The following is a 20,255-nucleotide window of genomic DNA, read 5'->3' on the forward strand; positions in this document are numbered from 1 at the left end:
TTTCACCATGTTGGCCAGGCTGGTCTCCAACTCCTGACCTCAGGTGATCCACCTGCCTCGGTCTCCCAAAGTGCTGGGATTAGAGGCGTGAGCCACCGCGCCCAGCCCGAGATGCTCTAATCTTTTAGAGCAGTAATAGTAGGTTGGTGCAAATGTAATTGCAGTTTAATTGTAACTTTAATGGCAAAAATTGTGACAACTTTTGCACTCATCTAGTAGGAAACACACTCCCACGTAACCATCTCCTGAGATCCCTTTCCTTGACCCATTCGGTAAATATTTACTGAGCCCTTCCACATGCTGGAGACTCTGCTTATCACCAGATTGACCAAAGCAAGGTCTTGTCCTTCAGGGGTTCAAGTCTTAGGGAGACAGAGACAAGATGACAAGGCTAAGATTGTCACATAGGGTGTTAGGTGGATCGTAGAGAAAGAAGACATAGAAATCAGATGGGGTTGGACCAGAGAAATTTTCTCACATGTCAGTGAAAGGAGCTTTGAACTTGGAGCGAGCTCTGGAAATGTTGTCTAGTCGCACTGGGTATCTTGTAAATATTTCAAACTCAACCTGTCCAAAATGGAATTTGTCACCAAAACAACTGAGATCTCTGCCTTTAAAACCTATTCCTCCAGTTTTCCCCATTGTGGTAAGAGATACCACCATCCAGCCAGGTCCCCATGCCAGAAAGCTAGAGTCCTCCTCGGCCCCTTTGCCACCTTTATTTCTGGCATCACGTCCACCTCCTGGTTCTTGGGGTTCATCCCTGTTTGGAGATGTGCTTCCCTCTGCCACGGCAAGGCTCCAGGATCCTAGGCTCAGAGATGGGGCAACCGAGAAAAGCATCAAGTATGATCTGTGTCCTCACCTAGGTGCAGTAGGAGGTCGGTGTAGGGGTCCACGGGCGGGTTACCTGGGCTCCAGTTTCAGCTCTGCACTTACCAGTGTGACCTTGAGGTCAAAGTGCTCGACCTCGTGTGCCTCAGTCTCCTCACTGATAAAATCGCAATAATAGTAGGACCTATCTCACAGCAGTGTTTTAGAATTCAATGTAACAAGCACTTAGAATAACACATGTTCAGTCAGTGATAGTGGTGGTTGTTGGAGGAAGCTTCTCTACAATACTCAGTGCTTCAAATGGTGATAGCAGCAGCCACTCATTAACCACGTCCTTTGAGTGGTCTTATTAACCTCTGTCCTTGGCGCTTTAAAAATCCTCCTCATGCTTTTTGACGAGTCTACCCATTTTATAGATGGGGAAACTGAGTTTCATAAAGTAGCAAGAACCTTCCCAAAGCCACTTAGCTGGAACAGCTTTACCGTGATTTTCTAGTATGACTCTCAAGGCCGCCGGAGACAATTTTGAGTAATTGCTGGGTTTTTAAAAAGTTCTTCTTCTGTATTCATTTGAGGTCTTGGTTTATTCCTGTTGGAGATCCGCAGAACCAGCCTCCTGCCTCCTGTGGATCCGATGAGATGACTGAAGATAGGACACTTGATCCTGGACTGGTTTCTGCTTCCAGCCTCCCTGTTCCCCTAGGGAATTTCCTCATGTTCTGCAGATTCCTAAGCCCCATGATTGCGCTGTGGCCTAGGGCTGCATCTCCTTGTTGACCTTGTGCTGAAATAAGAGTCAGGGGACCCCCCTCAACGGGATGTGTGGTAAGGTGCATGGTTAATCTCATACATTATAGAGGATTGCTGGTTTTTTTTTGTTTTTTTTTTGGGACAGGGTCTCACTCTGCCACTGAGGCTGGAGTGCAGTGGTGCAACTATCGCTCACTGCAGCCTCAGCTTCCCAGGATCAAGTGATCTTATCTCAGTCTCCCAAGTACCTGGGACCACAGGTGTATGCTCCTATGCGCAGCTATTTTTTGTATTTTTTTTTTTGGTAGAGCTGGGGTTTTGCCAGGTTGCCCAGGCTGATCTCGAACTCCTAGGCTCAAGGAGTTCACCTGTCTTGGCTTCCCAAAGTGCTGGGATTGCAGGCATGAGTCACGTGTGGCTGTTGTTTTGAAGCTCTCATTCCTCCTGTGCAGGGGCAATTGAGTCTTCAGATATAAACATAAGACTTTGCATTTCTTTCTTTTTCTTTTCTTTTCTTTTTTTTTTGAGACGGAGTCTCACTCTGTTGCCCAGGTTGGAAGTGCAGTGGTGTGATCTTGGCTCATTGCAGCCTCTGCCTCCCCGGTTCAAGTGATTCTTGTGCCTCAGCCTCCTGAGTAGCTGGGACTACAGGGGTGTGCCACCACACCGAGCTAATTTTTGTATTTTTAAGAGAGATGGGGTTACACCATGTTGCCCAGGCTGGTCTTGAGCCCCTGACCTCAGGTGATCTGCCCACCTCAGCCTCCCAAAGTGCTGGGATTACAGGCATGAGTCACTGTGCCCGGCCTGCATTTATTTCTTTAAAATCCTACTTCCTCTGTTTCAGATGAGAGATCAGAAACATAAATACCTGCAGGCAGCTGGACAGGTGACCTAAATAAGAGAAGCAGGTTGCATCTAGGGGACAAATGACAATAAACACAGGCTGCACACTGGGAAAGATCTAAGGGTGGTGGGAACCATGGTTAACGGGGAGTCAGTGCATGTGTGCCTGGTGTAAAGTGGACAGATCCTACCTCATGCTGCAGGCTCAGGGTCCACAGATCTGCAGTTGGAAATATATGTTGTTACTGTGAAATCTCCTCATTTAAAAAAAAGCGTTGACTCGGCCAGGCATGGTGGCTCATGCCTGTAATCCCAGCACTTTGGGAGGCCAAGGTGGGTGGATCACCTGAGGTTGGGAGTTCAAGTCCAACCCAACCAACATGGAGAAACCGTGTCTCTACTAAAAATACTAAAGTAGCCAGGCATGGTGGTGGATGCCTGTAATCCCAGCTATTTGAGAGGCTGAGGAAGGAGAATTGCTTGAACCTGGGAGGCGGAGCTTGCACTGAGCCGAGATCATGCCATTGCACTCCAGCCTGCACAACAAGAGCAAAACTCCGTCTCAAAAAAAAAAAAAAAAAAAAAAAAAAAAGTTGACTCATTGAAACACACAAATAAGCAAAATGATCTTCACCTGACAAAACACTCCTGTACCCTGATGCAGTTCCCAGGCCAACAACTTGTGAAGTCTGTTCCAGACTGTTGAGAAATGTCTTTTTTTTTTTTTTTTTTTTTTTTTTTTTTTGAGACAGAATCTTGCTCTGTCGCCCAGGCTGGAATGCAGTGGTGTGATCTCGGCTCACTGCAAGCTCCGCCTCCCAAGTACACGCCATTCTTCTGCCTCAGCCTCCTGGGACTACAGGTGTCTGTCACCACGCCCCGCTAATTTTTTTGTATTTTTAGTAGAGACGGGGTTTCACCATGTTAGCCAGGATGGTCTCGATTTCCTGACCTCGTGATCCGCCCATCTCGGCCTCCCAAAGTGCTGGGATTACAGGCGTGAGCCACCGCGCCCGGCCGAGAAGCGTCATTTTTATTCTGTGCTGTGGTGTGGTGCCTCTTCCTTTGCTTTTATGAGCTGCAGTTTTGATCAGCGAGTCCTTGGGGGTCAGCAGAGGGTCTTGAGAAAACCTGCTTTTACAGCCTTAAGCAAGTTATAAAAGTCGTCTGAGACTCAGTTTCCTCATATAGAAGCCAGCCGTCACAGCCTCAGCCTTCCGAAGCTGCTGTGATGATTGAACAATGTGGCATTTTCCTGAGTGCCTGGTGAAGTCGGGTACATAGAAGGTTTCAATAAATGTGAATTTCTTTCCCCTTAACTTGCATTCCTTTTTCTTTTCTGAATGCCGAGGTGGGTGGATCATGAGTTCAGGAGATAAGAGGCTGTATCTTACCAACTGCATTCTGATTTTACAGGACATCACAGAATGAATTTCCTGTTTGGGCCATCCTCTCAAACATTGCTAGTCTCAGGAATAGTCAGAAAAGCATAGGACCTGGCTTTTAATGATGACAAGGACTGCCCCCTCTGCCTTGTCTTTTTTGTATCTGTGATTTTCATTCATGAATGGGGTAGTTAGTAGTTTTTATTTTATTTTATTTTTTTTGAGACGGAGTCTGGCTCTGTCACCCAGGCTGGAGTGCAGTGGCACGATGTCGGCTCACTGCAACCTCTGCCTTCCGGGTTCAAGCGATTCTCCTGCCTCAGCCTCCTGAGTAGCTGGGATTACATGCACACGCCAACGTGCCCGGCTAATTTTTGTATTTTTAGTAGAGATGGGATTTCACCCTGTTGGTCAGGCTGGCCTTGAACTCCTGACTTCAGGTGATGTGCCCGCCTCGGCCTCCCAAAGTGCTGGGATTACAGGCGTGAGTCACCATGCCTAGCCAGTTTCACCATGTTGACCAGGCTAGTCTCGAACTCCTAAGCTCAAGTGATCCACCCTCCTTGGCCTCCCAAAGTGTTGGGATTACAGGTGTGAGCCACCACACCCGGCCCATTTCTCTGTTTTATATTGCCATGATGCCTTTGCCAAAAGTGAGAAATTAACATTACCACATCACTATTAGAGTTCCAGAATTTATTTGGACTTTAACAGTTTCTCCTCGTATGTTCTCCTTCTGTTCCAGGATTCATCCAGGACACCACATTGCACCTAGTTTTTGTTTATTTCCATCGACATGTAGAGGTGTTTCTTTCTTTCGAATTGCTGTAGAGCATTCCATTGGTGACAAGAGCCATTTTGTCCACTCTCTCCTGCTGGGCATTTGTGCTGAGTCCCTTTCTCCTTTGAAGTTGCAGAGGGTGCTGTGGTAGCTGTGGATGGGGAAGGAACCTCTGAGTGGGGGGGCGTGTGTATTTCCACCCTCAGTAGTGAGTGCCAAATTGCTCTCTAGGGGGCTTATTCTACCTCTTGGTGGCATCCCCACTAGGTGCCAGGCACTTTCCTGCTGTGGACCCATGAATGAGCAGTGCTGTCTTGCCTTCAAGGAGTGGAGAGATTAAATATATAATAGTAGCTGGGTGCAGTGGCTCATGCCTATAATCTCAGCACTTTGGGAGGCCGAGGCAGGGGGATCACTTGAGCCCAGGGATTTGAGAATAGCCTGGGTAACATGATGAAACCCTGTCTCTACAAAAAGTACAAAAATTAGCCAGGCATGTTGGCACGTGCCTGTAGTCCCAGCTACTTAGGAGTCTGAGGTGGGAAGATCACCTAAGCCCAGGAGGTTGAGGCTGTAGTGAGCTGTGATCATGCCACTCACTCCAGCAATGTCTTGTCTTTTTCTTCTTCTTTTTTCTTGAGACAGAATCTTGCTCTGTGGCCCAGGCTGGAGGGCAGTGGTGCTACTTTTGGCTCACTGCAACCTCCACTTCTTGAGTTCAAGCGTTTCTCGTGCCTCAGCCTTCCAAGTAGCTGGGATTATAGGCGCATGCCACCACCGCTGGCTAATTTTTGTATTTTTATTAGAGACAGGATTTCACCATGTTGGCCATGCTGGTCTTGGAACTCCTGACCTCAAGTGATCCACAGGCCTCAGCCTCCCAAAGTGCTGGGATTACAGGCATAAGCCCCCATGCCTGGTAAGACTCTGTCTTAAAAAACAACAACAAAAAAATGTGTGGGATGTGTGTGTGTGTGTACATGTGTGTGTCATGTGTGTGTGTGTATATATATATAGGCACATATATTTTATATATGTATATATATGAATGAAATGGCAAAATCACCTGCCAAGGGCTGCAGCTGACTCCAGAGGACCCTGGAGGAGACTGACAGACACAGTATGTGATAGTGGAGGGGGATGGGAAGGGTGCTCATCCCTTCCCATGGGAAGGGGGGCGTCGGGCTTCTGGATGACTGAGGGTATATGCAAGTGCAGAGACGGCGTGACTAGAATGTCCAGGCAGGAGAGGGGAGATGGACAGGCACTGGGGGTCATGAGGGTTTCAGAGAGCATACGCAGTGTGTCCCAGCTGGTAACAACCTTGCTCTTCCTACAACATACCATACACATTTCCATCTTGGGGCCTTTGCATTTACTATTTGCTCTGCCTGAAATATTCTATCTCAGACATCAGCCCAGATGTCACCACCTCTGGGGAGGCCTCCCTGATAACACCTTCTGTGAGAGCCCCTCCCTCCTGGTCACACACCATGCTTTGCTCTTCTTTGGTTTAGTTTTTGTAGCACTTGTGATTGCCAAGTGTAATAAATATTGACTTGTCTCTGTCTCCTCCTATTAGAATGTAATTCTTCGAGGCCAGGAATTTGGTCTGTTTTATTCATAGCTGTATCCCCAGCTCCCAGAACAGTGCCTGGCACGTTGGCTTTCACCTACTCTTTGTTGACCGAATGGATGAATGAACGGACGTGACCATCATCTTGAGAATCTGTGGATAATAGCAGCAAACATTTAAACAGAGGCTGTGCGCCAGGCACTTCACTAAGCACTTGGCCATGAACTTGGTCTCCTTAAATCCTCATGTCAATGCCACGAAACTGGCCCTGTCTATTTGTCTCAGTTTTACAGCTGGGGACATGGTGGGGTTAGTATTTGAACCTCATCCAACCTCATACTCCAGTTGGGACCCCTGGCTGCGTCTCTGGCCAGTGCTGGGAAAGAGGGAGGCAGGTAGATTTCAGCCCCAAGCTGTGGAGTCCAGCAGGCATTTGTACCCCGAGTGGGACTCAGATCCTTGTGTTAGGGGGAACTTAGGCCAGAAGTGCCTGGGCTAGAGGGTAATGGGGACCCCAGGAGGCTCCCCGCTCTTGCCCCAATCCTGCCTTCTCTGAAAGGGAAGGAAGGCTCTTACCTTCTAGCTGTCTGCAACAGGAACTGCCGGGAGGCCACGCTAGCCATCCCCCAACTTTGGTTTGCAAAACTCTGAGCCTGGTGGGGAAATGAAGGGCTGGCTTGCTAACCACAAATGAAGACTCATTTGCACAGGCAAAGCGGGGGCAGGGGTGACTCCTCTTGCCCTAGCGGAAGGGACTGACTTCTGCAGGCTGCTGTCTTGCTAGAGGCAGTCATGCCCCACCATTGAGCCTGGGCACTCGGACACAGTTACCAGCAGTAGGCTTTGTCGTCCTCCGGCCTCAGTCTTCTCCTTTGATAAATGGGGGGGAATAGTGATATTGTGGCGATTCTGTGGCACTCAAATGAGGAAATGCACATAAAGCCTTTGCTCAGTGCCTGACTCATGGTGAATACTTGGGGGGATATTCACCATCATTGTTAACAGTGGTAGTGGTCAGAGGTGGCAGGCACCATCAGAGCCTCTCTCCTGGGCTCCGCTCCACATGGCAGCCACATTTTAGGAATAATCCTCAGATTAAGCAAAAGAGGCTAAGTGAATATTCCCTAATGCATGCTCTTCTTTTCCTTTTTGAGTAGAATCTGTCCCCACCCTGCCTTTTTTTGAGACACGATCTCACTCTATCACCCAGGTGGGAGCGCAGTGGCATGATCACGGCTCACTGCAACCTCTGTCTCCTGGGTTCAAGCTATCTTCCCACCTCAGCCTCCCAGGTAGCTGGGACTACTGATGTGCACTGCCATGCCCAGCTAATTTGTGTGTGTGTGTGTATGTATTTTTTGTGGAGATGGGATTTTGCCGTGTTGCCCACGCTGGTCTCAAACTGCTGAGCTGAAGCCATTCTCCTGCCTCAGCCTCCCTTAGTGCTGGGATTACAGGCATGAGCCATTGCGCCCAGGCAGAATCTACCATTTTAATTAGACTTCTGTGAGTGGTATGATATCCAGTTGACTGCGAGAGGATCAGATCCCATTCTTGCAAAGCTAGAGAATGAGACAGAGGCCTGCCATCCTTGGAGCTAGTGGGAGACCCTGTGGGTGACCCATTAGCCATAAGAGAGCAGGGTAAGTGCCCAGATAGGAAGGTGTCAGCGTGCGAGGCCCAGGCAGCCAGTGGACAGCCGATACTTGAAGGCATCCTGTGTGCCCAGCTTGCTGCTGGGGCCATGACAGTAACTCAGGGAAACAAGTCACGCTTGTGAGATGTGATGAGGACCTGGAAAGGGAAGTCCAGAAGCGGAAGGCAACCTCTCAGAGAGGGGGTGTCGTGTGTTGACTTACAGCCAAGGTGAGGGTGCTTTCCTGCTGGCACCCACCTCGCAGAACCCATTCCTTCCCTGAGTCTGGTCTGTGAGAAGAGCCCACAGCATGAGGATACCACGTTTGGGGTTCAGCAACCCCAGAATGAAAATCACTCTTTAAAGAAGGAGGGCTTTACCTTTCTGTGGGGGCCACAGCCTGGTTGTGTGTTAGAGTCACTGGGCTGTGGAGAAGCTTCTGGAGGACTGGGGCCTTCTTTTGCAATCTGTCCACACCCCCAGGGTCCTTTTTCCTGGACTGTGGCTCCGGTCGGTACACGGGTCCTGAGCCAGCACTCTGGCCCGGGTGGCCGTTCCCTGTGGGTGAGGAGGAGGCACCTGGAAGCCCCTGGCCTCTCCTGTTAATCACTGACAAGGTAAAAAGATACTCCTGCCTGTTTTTTTTTTTTTTTTTCAATTTCAAAATTTAAAAAAATCTTTTTTTTTTTTTGAGTCAGGATTTCACTCTGTCACCCAGGCTGGAGCGCGGTGGTGTGATCACAGCTCACTGTACCTTCCACCTCCTAGGATCAAGAAATGCTCCTACCTCATCCTTCTGAGTAGCTGGGACCACAGGCATGCACCACTACTCCTGGATAATTATTATATATATATTTTTTTGTAGAGGTGGGAACTTACAGCCAAGGTGAGGGTGTTGCCTAGGCTGGTCTCGGAATTCCTGGGCTCGAGCAGTCCTCCTGCCTTGGCCTCCCAAAGTGGTGGGGTTACAAGCATGAGCCACGGCGCCCGGCCTCCTGTGTGTCTTGCCTAACGATTGCCTTTGGCGATGGGAGTGCTGAATGCTTCTGGCATCTCTCTGTCTGCAGAGGCTTACCTGACTTCAAAGGAAGCATTCATCTTTAGCCAGAAGCTAGCAGGTTCACCCCAAGGTTTTCTGAGAGGTCATTCAGGGAGCAGCTGCTGGAACGTGGGAATGGGGACAGGAGGTAACTGGACTTACCTTGTCTCCAGGCCTTCCACTGTGGGCCACCCACACAGACTACCCTGGTGTCTTTGGCATCAAAACCCAGCCAGGTGGCCTTGAATGGGTGACTTCATCTTCCTGGGCTGTCTCTGGAAAATGGGGCTTTCTTCCCAAGATTGGCGGGAGGATTAAAGAGATGTTGAGGTCAGCTCTGACACCTATTAAATGTTCAGTAAGGGGGGCCTGGTTTGTTCTCTGTCCCAGTAGGTGTTTCTGCCCTGAACTTGACCTCGGAGGGCTCCGTGTTCTGCTGGCTGCTGGCAGAATTGTGAGGGCGGTCTGTGTGAGAGTCTCAGCCCAGGAGCCAGCGCAGGTGGTGTTGGAGAACTCTGGGTCTGCAGCTAGACTGGCAGGACTCAGACCCCAGCTTGCCCAACCTGCCTGAGCCTCAGTTTCCCCTTCTGCAAAATGGAGGTGATGATAATGGTAGTTACTTAGGGCTTTGGGAGAGACCGCTGAGATGATGGACAGAGAGCACTTGTCACGTGGTTGATAGACCCTGGATCTGCAGAGCTGCTGCTGCTGCTGCTGCTGTTGGGGGTTTCAGAGCTGGGGCTCCCTGAGGAATGTTCCTGAGAGGAAGATTCTGGTAGGACCCACCTGGGACAGGGTGAGATCTGAGCAGGGTGGGGAAGAGAACCCACTGGACCATGGCATGGCTGCCCTTTACAAGGGCTCCCAGGACGAGGACAATCTCCTTTAACAAAACCTCCTGCCAGTCCCCAGAGCTTCTTGGCCATGAGCTGAGGAGTTTTTATTTGTTCCTTTGGTCTTTTATGGCTAACTCTGGATTCCTCTTGGATGGATGGGGAGGCAGCCTTGGTCCGTTGCAGAACTGGGTACTACTGCAAAAGTGCCAAGTCCTTGCTGTAATCTGCTCTCTGGAGAACTGACCCTGTGTGCAGGGGAAAGGCCCATTGCCCACCTCCTGGTGTCATGAACACTGTTTTTCTCAGTGGGAGGAGGTGGAGGTACCCAAAGAGGAGGAAGTGGCCTTCCAGGTGCCACTTACTTGGTTTGGTGTCAGCTCTGTTATTGATTCACTGTGTGACCTTGGACAAGCTCCTTGTCTGTTTGAGCCTTAGAATTTTATGTCTGCAAAATGGGTATAATAATGACTCCTCTGTCGTAGGGTGGCTGGCACGAAATGGGATAATTTAGGTGAAGCAGTTAATATAGTACCTTACGTACAGCTAACACTTAGTAAGTAGCTGTTATAATAATAATGAAGATGGCCGGGTGTGGTGGCTCACACCTGTAATCCCAGCACTTTGGGAGGCCAAAGCGGGCAGATCACCTGAGGTCAGGAGTTTGAAAGCAGCCTGGCCAACATGGCAAAACCCCATCTCTACCAAAAATACAAAAATTAGCCGGGTGTGGTGACACTACTTGGGAGGCTGAGGTATGAGAATCGCTTAAACCTGGGAGGTGGAGGTTGCTGTGAGCTGAGATTGTGCCATTGCTCTGTAGCCTGGGCGACAGAGAAAGACTCGGTCTCAAATATAATAATGATAATAATCATAGTAATAATGATAATAATTGAAGATAATAGGAAAACCATGTTATTACCTATATTAGTGTCCTGTGGCTGCCATAACACAAGTGCCACAAACTGAGGGACTTAAAACAGAAATGTACTTACTCCCTTGCTGTGTGGAGCTTAGAAGTCTGAAATCAAGGTGTTGGTAGGGCCGTGCTCCTGCTGTAGGCTCTAGGGGAGGATCCTTCCTCTTCTCTTCCTGGCCTCTGGTAGCTGCTGGTGACCCTGGGTGTCCCTTGGCTGGTGGATATGGCACTCCCATCTCTCCCTCTGTGTCTGTCTCTGTCCAAATTTCCCTCTTATGAGGACACTAGTCTTGGGTTAGGACCCACCCTAATCCAGCATGAGCTCTTCCTGACTACATCTGCAAAGACCCTATTTCCAAAGAAGGCCACATTCACACATACCAGGGACTGGACTTCTATATGTGTTTTTGGGGGATGCAGTTCAACCCCCAACATTACCCGTTTATACTTTCTTTCCAGGGCCACCAAGGACAAGACCAGAGCCATTTTCATCCTGAATTGGTGTCAACTAGTGTTTTCATACCCTAGAGACTATCCAAGTGACACAGCTGACCCAATCCCTGCATTTCTCGGGGGGGGAAACTGAGGCCCAGGGAGGTAAAATGACTCTCCCAAGGTCACACAGTAAGGTAGTGGCAGTGGGACTGGATCGTGGATCTCCTGGTGCCCTGTATTGGCCCACGTGTCAGCCATGGACTCGTATTCCCACTGATGGAGCCAAGAGGTTTTTGCTGTCTGCAGGGGAGAGCACTTTGGATCTTGGCTTCTCATTTCATCCTTCCCTTGGTAGTGGTTAAGAGTGCAAGCTTTGGGCTGGGCAAGGTGACTCACGCCTGTAATTCCAGCACTTTGGGAGGGTGAGGTGGGTGGATCACCTGAGGTGAGGAGTTTGAGACCAGCCTGGGTAACATGGTGAAACCCCATCTCCAACAAAAATACAAAAGTTAGCCGGGCATGATGGCACACTCGTTTGGTCCCAGCTACTTGGGAGACTGAGGCAGGAGAATCGCTTGAACTCAGGAGGCTGAGGTGCAGTGAGCTGAGATTGCGCCACTGCACTCCAACCTCAGCAACAGAGCAACACTGTGTCTCAAAAACGAGTGCAAACTTTGGAGCCTGGCCATTCAGGTTCAAGTTCTGGCTCAACCATTGTGACCTTGAATGAGTCAGTGACTCTCTCTGTTTCAGCCTCCCCACCTGTGGAAGGAAGACAATCATCTCAGCCTTACATGAGTGCACAGGTGTCAGGACCCCTGCCGTGCACACGGGCATGTACTCAGCGTTTCTGTATGTGTGGTTTCCCTTCCCTTTTCTCCTCTTTGGTTTTCTCTGAAGCCGAAAGGTCCTTAGTAGGAAGTTGAGGACCGGTGTTCTCCATGGGAAGACTCAACATCAGTTAGAACTCTAGAATTTACTCCAGGCCATCCAAGTTAAGGTAGTTGTCTGTATTCTGAGAACCTTTCTCTTGCTATAAAAAGCAAACAAAAACAAAAAAAGACAAACTAGCAAACTCAAAGAACAAGAATACATATACATGCAGTGCTGCTTCAGATGGAAGTCAGAAAAGTGTGTGATCAAATGAAAGGCTGTTGTTGAAAGGGAAGTCTGCATTTACTCTTCTGCCATTGCTCATACTACCTCAACTCCTTGCTGACATTCCTAGGAATTGTGGTCCCAGCTGGCTTCTATAGCTGTGTGACCTTTGCCTTTTCCAAACGAGTGGGCACCCTGCAGGCCACTTCCTCTGGGTTTCAGTGCCCAGCTTATCAGGAGGCTGCATGAACATCTATTTCTAGCTGGGCGGGAAATAGGACGGGTCCTGGCAGAAGGCGGAGCCCAGAGGTGGCTGGTAGAATCCCCTGGGAGGAGTAAGGGATGCTCTCTGCAGGGACCCCCGTGTCGTGGGTGCCATGGCAAAGCATGAACAACAGGCGGTGCCTAGGGAGCCTGAACCAAGGTTGGGAGTGTGGTTTCCTTCTCAGTTCCCTTTCCGTCTTCCTGATTATGACAAGAACATCTGTGTGGTACCAACATGTCTTTTTTTTTTTTTTTTCTCCTTGATGCTGTGCATTTTTTTCCATTGGAATTTTTGTTGAGATAATTGAAGAATCACATAAAGTTGTAAGAAATGATACAGAGAGATCTCATGTGGACGTTACCCAGTTATCCCCAATGGTAATGTCTTGCAAACCTGTAGTGCAGTATCACAGCCAGGATATTAACATTCACAACATTCATAGAACCCACTACCAGTCTTATTCAGATTTTCCCCCGTTTTCCTTGTACTTGTGTGTATTTAGTTATGTACAATTTGGTCACATGCATAGCATCCTGTATCTATCATCATAGTCAAGAGACTGAAGCAATGTAACGATTTCTTACACCAACTCCATTTCCAAAATTTTAACATGTCTCTCTTTGAAAGATACTAATTTTTTTTTTTGAGGCGGAGTCTGGCTCTGTTGCCCAGGCTACAGTGCGCTGGCTTGATCTTGGCTCACTGCAACCTCTGCCTCCTGGGTTCAAGTGATTCTCTTGCCTCAACCTCCCAGCTTTCCAAGCACCTGGGACTGTAGGCACCCGCCACCATGCCTTGCTAATGTTTATATTTTTAGTAGAGATGGGGTTTTACCATGTTTCCCAGGCAGGTTTTGAGCTCCTGGCCTCATGTGATCGGCCTGCCTTGGCCTCCCAAAGTGCTGGGATTACAGGCATGAGCCGCCGTTGCCAGCCTGAAAGATATGAAATGTCTTTATTAAAATATAACTTGCAGACATAAAAAAGAATGAGTTCATGTCCTTTGCAGGGACATGGATGAAGCTGGAAACCATCATTCTCAGCAAACTAACACAGGAACAGAAAACCAAACGCCACATGTTCTCACTCATCAGTGGGAGTTGAACAATGAGAACACATGGACAGAGGGAGGGGAACATCACACACCAGGGCCTGTCAGGGGGTGGGGGCAAGGGGAGGGAGAGCGTTAGGACAAATACCTAATGCATGCAGGGTTTAAAACCTAGATGACAGGTTGATAGGTGCAGCAAGCCACCATGGCACATGTATGCCTATGTAACGAACCTGCACGTTCCGCACATGTATCCCAGAACTTAAAGTAAAATTAAATATATATATATATATATATGTAAATAACATAGATGTGGTAAAATGCACACGTGGTGCATGTAAGGCTCAAGGCTTTAAGCATGGGTCCACCTCTGTGGCCATTCCTCGGGTCCCGGTGACCCAATCCTCTCTTTAGGTGACACCACTCTGACCCCATCAGTGAGTCTTGCATGGCTAATTGGCTTTGTGCCTCTCTTAAAGGCTTCTTATTTCCCTTTATGACTCACAGAACCAAGCCGAGGGTTTTGCTTCCAGCAGACAACTATTTCTAGGTAGAATTTAATAATATTGTCACGTTTCCACTGATTTTATTATTTTGCAGTTCCTATTGTATACGGTGAGTGTTACTGGTTTTCTTTTTGCCAAAAACATAAAATCACTCTTAACATACATCAATTCAGGTGAAAACGGTGAGTTGATTTAAAGAATACTATCACATAAATAGTATCAGCAGTAGGCGATACAACAAACCTTATAAGGTTGATAAACAAGTGTTTGCAGTTTGAGAAATAATGTCATATGGCTCCAAACCACCCCCCAAAACTGGTCAATCCATGTGTGAGGAAAAAAAAAAATCTCTATATAGTCTTCGTATAATGAGAGTTTTCTGTGTAATTTTGATACACAATACTGGTTTAAAGAAGAGCAGAATTAGCCTATTAAAATATTAATAGGCTGTATATAACGTAATGAGCCCTTCCTTTATTGTCTTAATAATTTTTGTTATATTTGCGTACCATGAGTACTATTTTATATCTAATACTTATTTTAATATTGATTCACTGTTTTTAAACTTAATTTTATACAGAAAAGAAACTTGATTTCATAGTTTAGAGGTGCCAGGTATGTATTTTTTCAATATATTTTAAAATATACTACAGTTAAGACATAACAAAGGGTGGGCACCATTTAAATTTAATTTCCAGCAGGAGGGTGAAAACACCAAGTTTAAATGGCACCAAAATGATGAACATTTAGGCTGGGCATGGTGGCTCATGCCTGTAATCCCAACACTTGGGGGAACCAAAATGGGAGGATCACTTGAGGCCAGGGATTTGAGACCAGCCTAGGCAACATAGTGAGACCTTGTCTCTACTAAAAAGAGAAAACTTAGCCAGGTGTGATGGTGCATGCCTGTAGTCCCAGTCACCTGGCTTTGGGAGGCTGAGGCAGGAGGGTCCCTTGAGCCTAGGAGTTCAAGGATGCAGTGAGCTGTGATTGTGCCACTGCACTCCAGCCTGGGTGACAGGGCATGACCTTGTCTCCAAAAAAACTTAAAGAATTATTTGATGGCCCATGCTGGGGGTGTTAGTGGTGAGCACATAAAGCTCCTCATTTTCTCATTGTCTCCTGAGTTTGGAAGTGATTGAGAAATGAAACATCGGCAATCAACGAAGGGCGATGAGATGGCTGCCTGGAGAGCACGCTTAGAATTGAGCCCTGACAGCTGGCCCCTGACCTGCCCACCCTGTCATGGCCTGGGTGGATGCCTGTAGGTGTCTCAGAGCAGCAGTCCCGGACTTTTTTGGCACCAGGGGCCGGTTTTGTGGAAGATAACTTTTCCGTGGGCCAGATTGGCCTGGGGGGACAGTGTGAGGATGATTCAAGGGCATTACACTGATTGTGTACTTCATTTATATTATGATTACATTGTAATATATAATGAAATAATTATACAACTCACCGTAATGTAGAATCAGTGGGAGACCTGAGCTTGTTTTCCTGCAACTAGACAGTTCTATCTGGGAGTGATGGGAGACAGTGACAGATCATCAGGCATTAGATTCTCATAAGGAGTGTGCCACCTGGGTCCCTCACATGTGCAGTTCACAATAAGGTTTGTGCTCCTATGAGAATCTAACGCCGCTGATGATCTGACGGGAGGTGGAGCTCAGGCAGTAACATTCACTAGACCCCTGCTCACCTCCTGCTGTGCGGCTCGATTCCTAACGGGCCACAGGCAGGTGCCAGTTTATGGCCTGGGGATTGGGGACCCCTGTCTTGGAGGCAGCTCCCTTCTGAGTGGCAAGGAACAGGGCAGGGCACGTGGTCCCTTGGGGGTGGATCCAGCTAGAACAAGACGAAGAGGCTGAGTATCCTCAGTTCCTTTTTCCAGGGAGTGGTCCCTTCCTCCCTTGGGGAGGGGGAGTCCCAGAGGGGAGAGAAGCACCAGTTTCCCCAGCATCACTGAAAACTCTTATCTATTGAATAGTTCTGCATGAATATGAAGCATTAGAATCACAGACCTAATTATTTGAGCATAATGATCTGGGAAGAATCTCTTCACATGGAAGCAGGACACTGGTTCTCCCCTCTGCTGTCAGCTCAGCCGCAACAACTCTGTTGTTTATTATCTTTTTAACAAAGAAGATAAGGGCAGGCCCACCCCCTATCTGCAGGCCAAAAAGTAAACTTTATATATTTATTTATTTATTTATTGAGATAGAGTCTCACTGAGTCACCTAGGCTGGAGTGCAGTGGCATGATCTTGGCTCACTTCAACCTCCGTCTCCTGGGCTCAAGCCGTTCTTCTCAGCCTCCTGAGTAGCTGGGATTACAGGCACCCAGGCGCTCACTACCACGCCCAGCTAATTTTTGTATTTTTAGTAGAGACAGCGTTTCATCATGTTGGCCAGGCTGGTTTCAAACTCCTGACCTCAAGTGATCTGCCCACTTTGGCCTCCCAAGGTGCTGGGATTACAGGCATGAACCACTGCGCCCGGCTGTAAACTTTACCTTTTGGAAAGTTTTTTTTTTCAGATATATCTCTATGGGGTGTATGTTCTTTTTCCATTTTATAGATGAGAAAATAGACAGTAAGCCAGAATAGAGGCTTCTTCATACAGCCAGGAGAGAAAGAGCTGGATTTAATTCATGCCTGCTAGATCCTGCTAGAGCTGGGCTCTTTCTGCTCTACTGTGTGTGCCTCGGAAGCCCCTTTTGTCATTACATGTTCTTCTGCTGTGTATCTCACCTATTCCCCCAGCTGCCATGTCAGACGCTGCTACATGTGTGAAGTAACCTAACACCTTTGGTTTTTCTTAAAGCAGGGTCCTTGGCTGAGGTCAATAAGCAACACTGGGGCTTTTTACTTAAAGTGAAACCACCAGCAGCTGGGAAGCTGGTGTTGCAAGGTGGTACAGAAAACCATTCAGACTAGTAGCTAAACTCACCTTGTTGGAGCCCTCCTGGGGCTACGTGGTTTTTATTTCATGTTATTTCATTTGGTTTGCATGACAACTCAATGATAAGCATCACTGCTTGTACAGAGGAGGAAACAGCAAAGAGAAGGGATGCAACGTGCCTGGTTCCTGTGCACCCCTGGGGAGCATAAGCCAGGATTTGAACAAAGGTCTTTGTACTCCACAACTTCCTACAAAGGGAGGCTTTCTCCTCTTCTTCCCAGGTGAGCTCCAGTCTGCAGAACTCAGCCAGGATGCATGTGCTCAGAGAAGCCTTTCTTCCCCTTGCTGGGGAGGAGCCCCAGTGTGGACTCTGTTGCACTCCTGATGTGGATGGAGATGTGGATATTCACATATCATATGCCGGCCTGGACAGGGCCTGTCCTCCCTCCCAGACTCAGAGCCGTCTGAGGGCAGGACTGTGTCTGTCTCTGCAGTGTGGCATCCCTAGCGCTCAGCGTGGGGTTCTGTGACTGCCTGGTTGACTGAATAACTGAAAGTCGGAAAAGAGGGTGGGGTATGTGTGGGAAGGTGCCCAAGCCTTCTGTCTGTCTGTTTGCTCGCTTGAATATGTCTTGAGCTTCCAGAGAGAAATTTTGGTTAAGCTCATTGTCAGGTGTGGTGCCCCTTGAGGTCATGTATGGGAATTGGGGAAAAAGCCATGTTCCTGGTGTCAGGGGTGGGAGGACGTTCCGGGGGTGCAGGGAGCCTGAGAGAGACAGAGAATCAGTAGTGGGAGGAGGAAGGGAATGGGAGCTTGAAGAACAGGGTCATGGCCCGGCCAGCACAGGGGTCGGTGGTGTAAAGCGGGGAGTGAGAGGAAGCTATGAGACGCATGGAGGGGCCAAAAATCCGCAAGGGTGTGCCAGAAAGTGATGGGTAGGCAGGGAGGGCTGAGGGAGGGTGGCTGGAGTGGGGTGCCGGCCTTTGAGGCTGACTCTAGGAGACTCGGTGTGTGGGGGTTTGTTTGCAGGGGGTGGGAGTGGAGGGATGGGTGGTGGGGGTGGGGTGGACCTGGGAAGACCCGAGGTGATGCTGGGAAGGGGGTGGGGTTGTGCAAAGATGAAGCCTCATTTCTGTGGCTGGGTTATCTCACTTTCTTCAAGCAGGAAACTCGGCCACTGAGCCCCACCATGCAAGAGTGCATGGCCTGAGGTCTGCTGACCACAGCCTACTTTGAGAATAAAGTGTTGTTTTAGTCACTATGAGCCCTTGGCGAAAATTTGAACCCATGCAGATAAAGCCCTCCTTGACCATCGTTTGCCCATCTCCTTCTCACTAGTAGTGCCTGTTGTCAGCAAGTTGGTGGAAATCTTTTGGTACCCTTTCTCACACCTTTACACTCATACGTGCACACTTACAAATAGGCACATTCCTTCTTAGCTGAATCCAGTACATTCCTGAAAACACACTGGAGAGGAACATTTTTGGATTGCAATATATTACATCATATTACACAGAGACAAGTGCTGATGCATTACCAACTGATTGAAACACCCCAGCCAATTTCCTTAGTATCACTTAACAACCTTAAGTACCTAAAATCAGCCTACCAATATTTTTCGCATGAATACAAAGCATCTACAGCAACAAGTACCCAGTTTTTGGGTGCTTTGATGAACTCATTGCTAAGCATGTTTGCAAAAAGTACATAGGATACTATACAGTAATGTTTCTGAATTAGGATATTCTTCTATCCTCCAACTACCTTGTACTGTAATGGAAAAAACAATGAAATGATCTGTTTAAAATACTAAAGATTCATTTAAATTGGACCCTGGTTGGTAGTTTGCTTGTCAGAAGCAAATGCTGGGATGAAAGAAAAACTCAATAGAATGGGCAGGATGCCAGGTTTGATGTGCCGTTCGTTGTGTGTCTAACTGCTTCTCTTCCATTGCAGACAGAGACGCCTTTCCTTTCCTTTTCTGTTTCTGTTTCCTTTTCCTTTTTCCTTTTTGTTTTTCTTTTGTTTTCTTTTTCTTTCTTTTTTTTTTTTTTTTGAGAAGGCGTCTTGCTCTGTGGCCCAGGCTGGAGTGCAGTGGTGTGACGTCGGCTCACTGCAAGCTCTGCCTCCCGGGTTTATGCCATTCTCCTGCCTCAGCCTCCCAAGTAGCTGGGACTACAGGTGCCCGCCACCACACCTGGCTGATTTTTTTTTTTTTTTGGTATTTTTAGTAGAGACGAGGTTTCACGTGTTAGCCAGGATGGTCTCTATCTCCTGACCTCGTGATCCACCCGCCTCAGCCTCCCAAAGTGCTGGGATTACAGGCGTGAGCCACCGTGCCCAGGCACCTTTTCATTTTTCTTTTCCTTTCTTTTCTTTCTTCTTTCGGATGGAGTTTCACTCTTGTTGCCCAGGCCGGAGTGCAGTGGTGTGATCTTGGCTCACTGCAACCTCTGCACCCCCACAACGGGTTCAAGTGATTCTCCTGCCTCAGACTTCCTAGTAACTGGGATTACAGGTGCATGCCCCCATGCCTGGCTAATTTTTGTATTTTTGGTAGAGACAGGGTTTTGCCATGGTGGCCAGGCTGGTCTCAAACTCCCAACTTCAAGTGATCTGCTCGCCTAGGCCTCCCAAATCGCTGGGATTACCGGCGTGAGCCACTGTGCCTGGCCCACACCTTCACTGTCTTCATTGGCACCTAGGTGCTCGTGAACCTCGTACAGCAGGTCTATGATCTGGATTGTGCATTTTGCATAAAAAAAGAGTTAATAAGTTATAGTAGACATTCAGATAGTGAGAATTTGCATAGTGATGGACAATTGTATATAATATGTACATGTACACATGGGCATGTATGTGTGTACACACATGGATGCATGCATCTAGTCTCCTATTTACACAGGTCATCGAGGAGTTTTTGTCATGTCGATACATAAGGATCTGCCTCCTTAATGTTCACAGCAAATAAATTGAGACACCATGTTCTTTCTTTCTTTTTTTTCTGAGACAGGGTCTTGCTCTCTTGCCAGGCTGGTGTGCAGAGTTGTGATTACAGCTCATTGCAGCCTCAAACTCCTGAGCTCAAGCAATTCTCCTGCCTCAACTTCTTGAGTAGCTGAGACTACCAGTGTGCACCAGCACACTTGGCTAACTGCGTTTATTTTTCGTATTATTTTTTTAGAGATGGGGTATTGCTTTGTTGCCCAGGTTGGTCTTGAACTCTCTGGTTTCAAATGATCCTCCTACTTCAACCTCCCAAAGTGCTGGAATTATAGGCATGAGCCATTGTTCCCTGTCCCGTGTTATTTCTTATGCCTTATATGTGTCCAGGTTGATTCAGTTGCTAACAAGTACAGAGAAGCTTCTACATCTTTGTTTTTTTTCCCCTACATTTTTGTTTT

At 48.0% G+C, this 20,255-nt stretch overlaps 1 protein-coding gene and 1 long non-coding RNA gene across 13 annotated transcripts in view; one reads left to right on the top strand and one right to left on the bottom strand.

The window, feature by feature from the left end:
* Positions 1-20,255, top strand: part of PLCG2 (phospholipase C gamma 2) — a 178,327-nt gene that overhangs the window by 46,093 nt on the left and 111,979 nt on the right. The window contains exon 1 of one of the 12 annotated variants that reach the window (XM_063797471.1): positions 5,409-5,515. The exons of 6 other annotated variants lie outside the window; for them this stretch is intronic. In XM_063797471.1, the coding sequence (XP_063653541.1) occupies positions 5,418-5,515 (98 nt within the window). In that variant the 5' untranslated portion in view covers positions 5,409-5,417. Of the gene's footprint in view, positions 1-5,408; positions 5,516-16,805; positions 17,132-20,255 lie in introns of those variants that run through there. 5 more of the 12 variants (XM_063797468.1, XM_063797465.1, XM_063797466.1 and 2 more) reach the window with 5 other exon arrangements.
* LOC134808773 (uncharacterized) lies at positions 4,499-6,876 on the bottom strand. The gene is made up of 3 exons (XR_010152466.1): positions 6,749-6,876; positions 6,274-6,325; positions 4,499-4,747 (listed from the first exon to the last, which is right to left on the bottom strand). It is a non-coding gene; the product is annotated as an uncharacterized LOC134808773 (long non-coding RNA).

The sequence above is a fragment of the Pan troglodytes genome, chromosome 18 (genome assembly GCF_028858775.2).
Source record: "Pan troglodytes isolate AG18354 chromosome 18, NHGRI_mPanTro3-v2.0_pri, whole genome shotgun sequence".
Lineage (NCBI taxonomy): Eukaryota > Metazoa > Chordata > Mammalia > Primates > Hominidae > Pan > Pan troglodytes.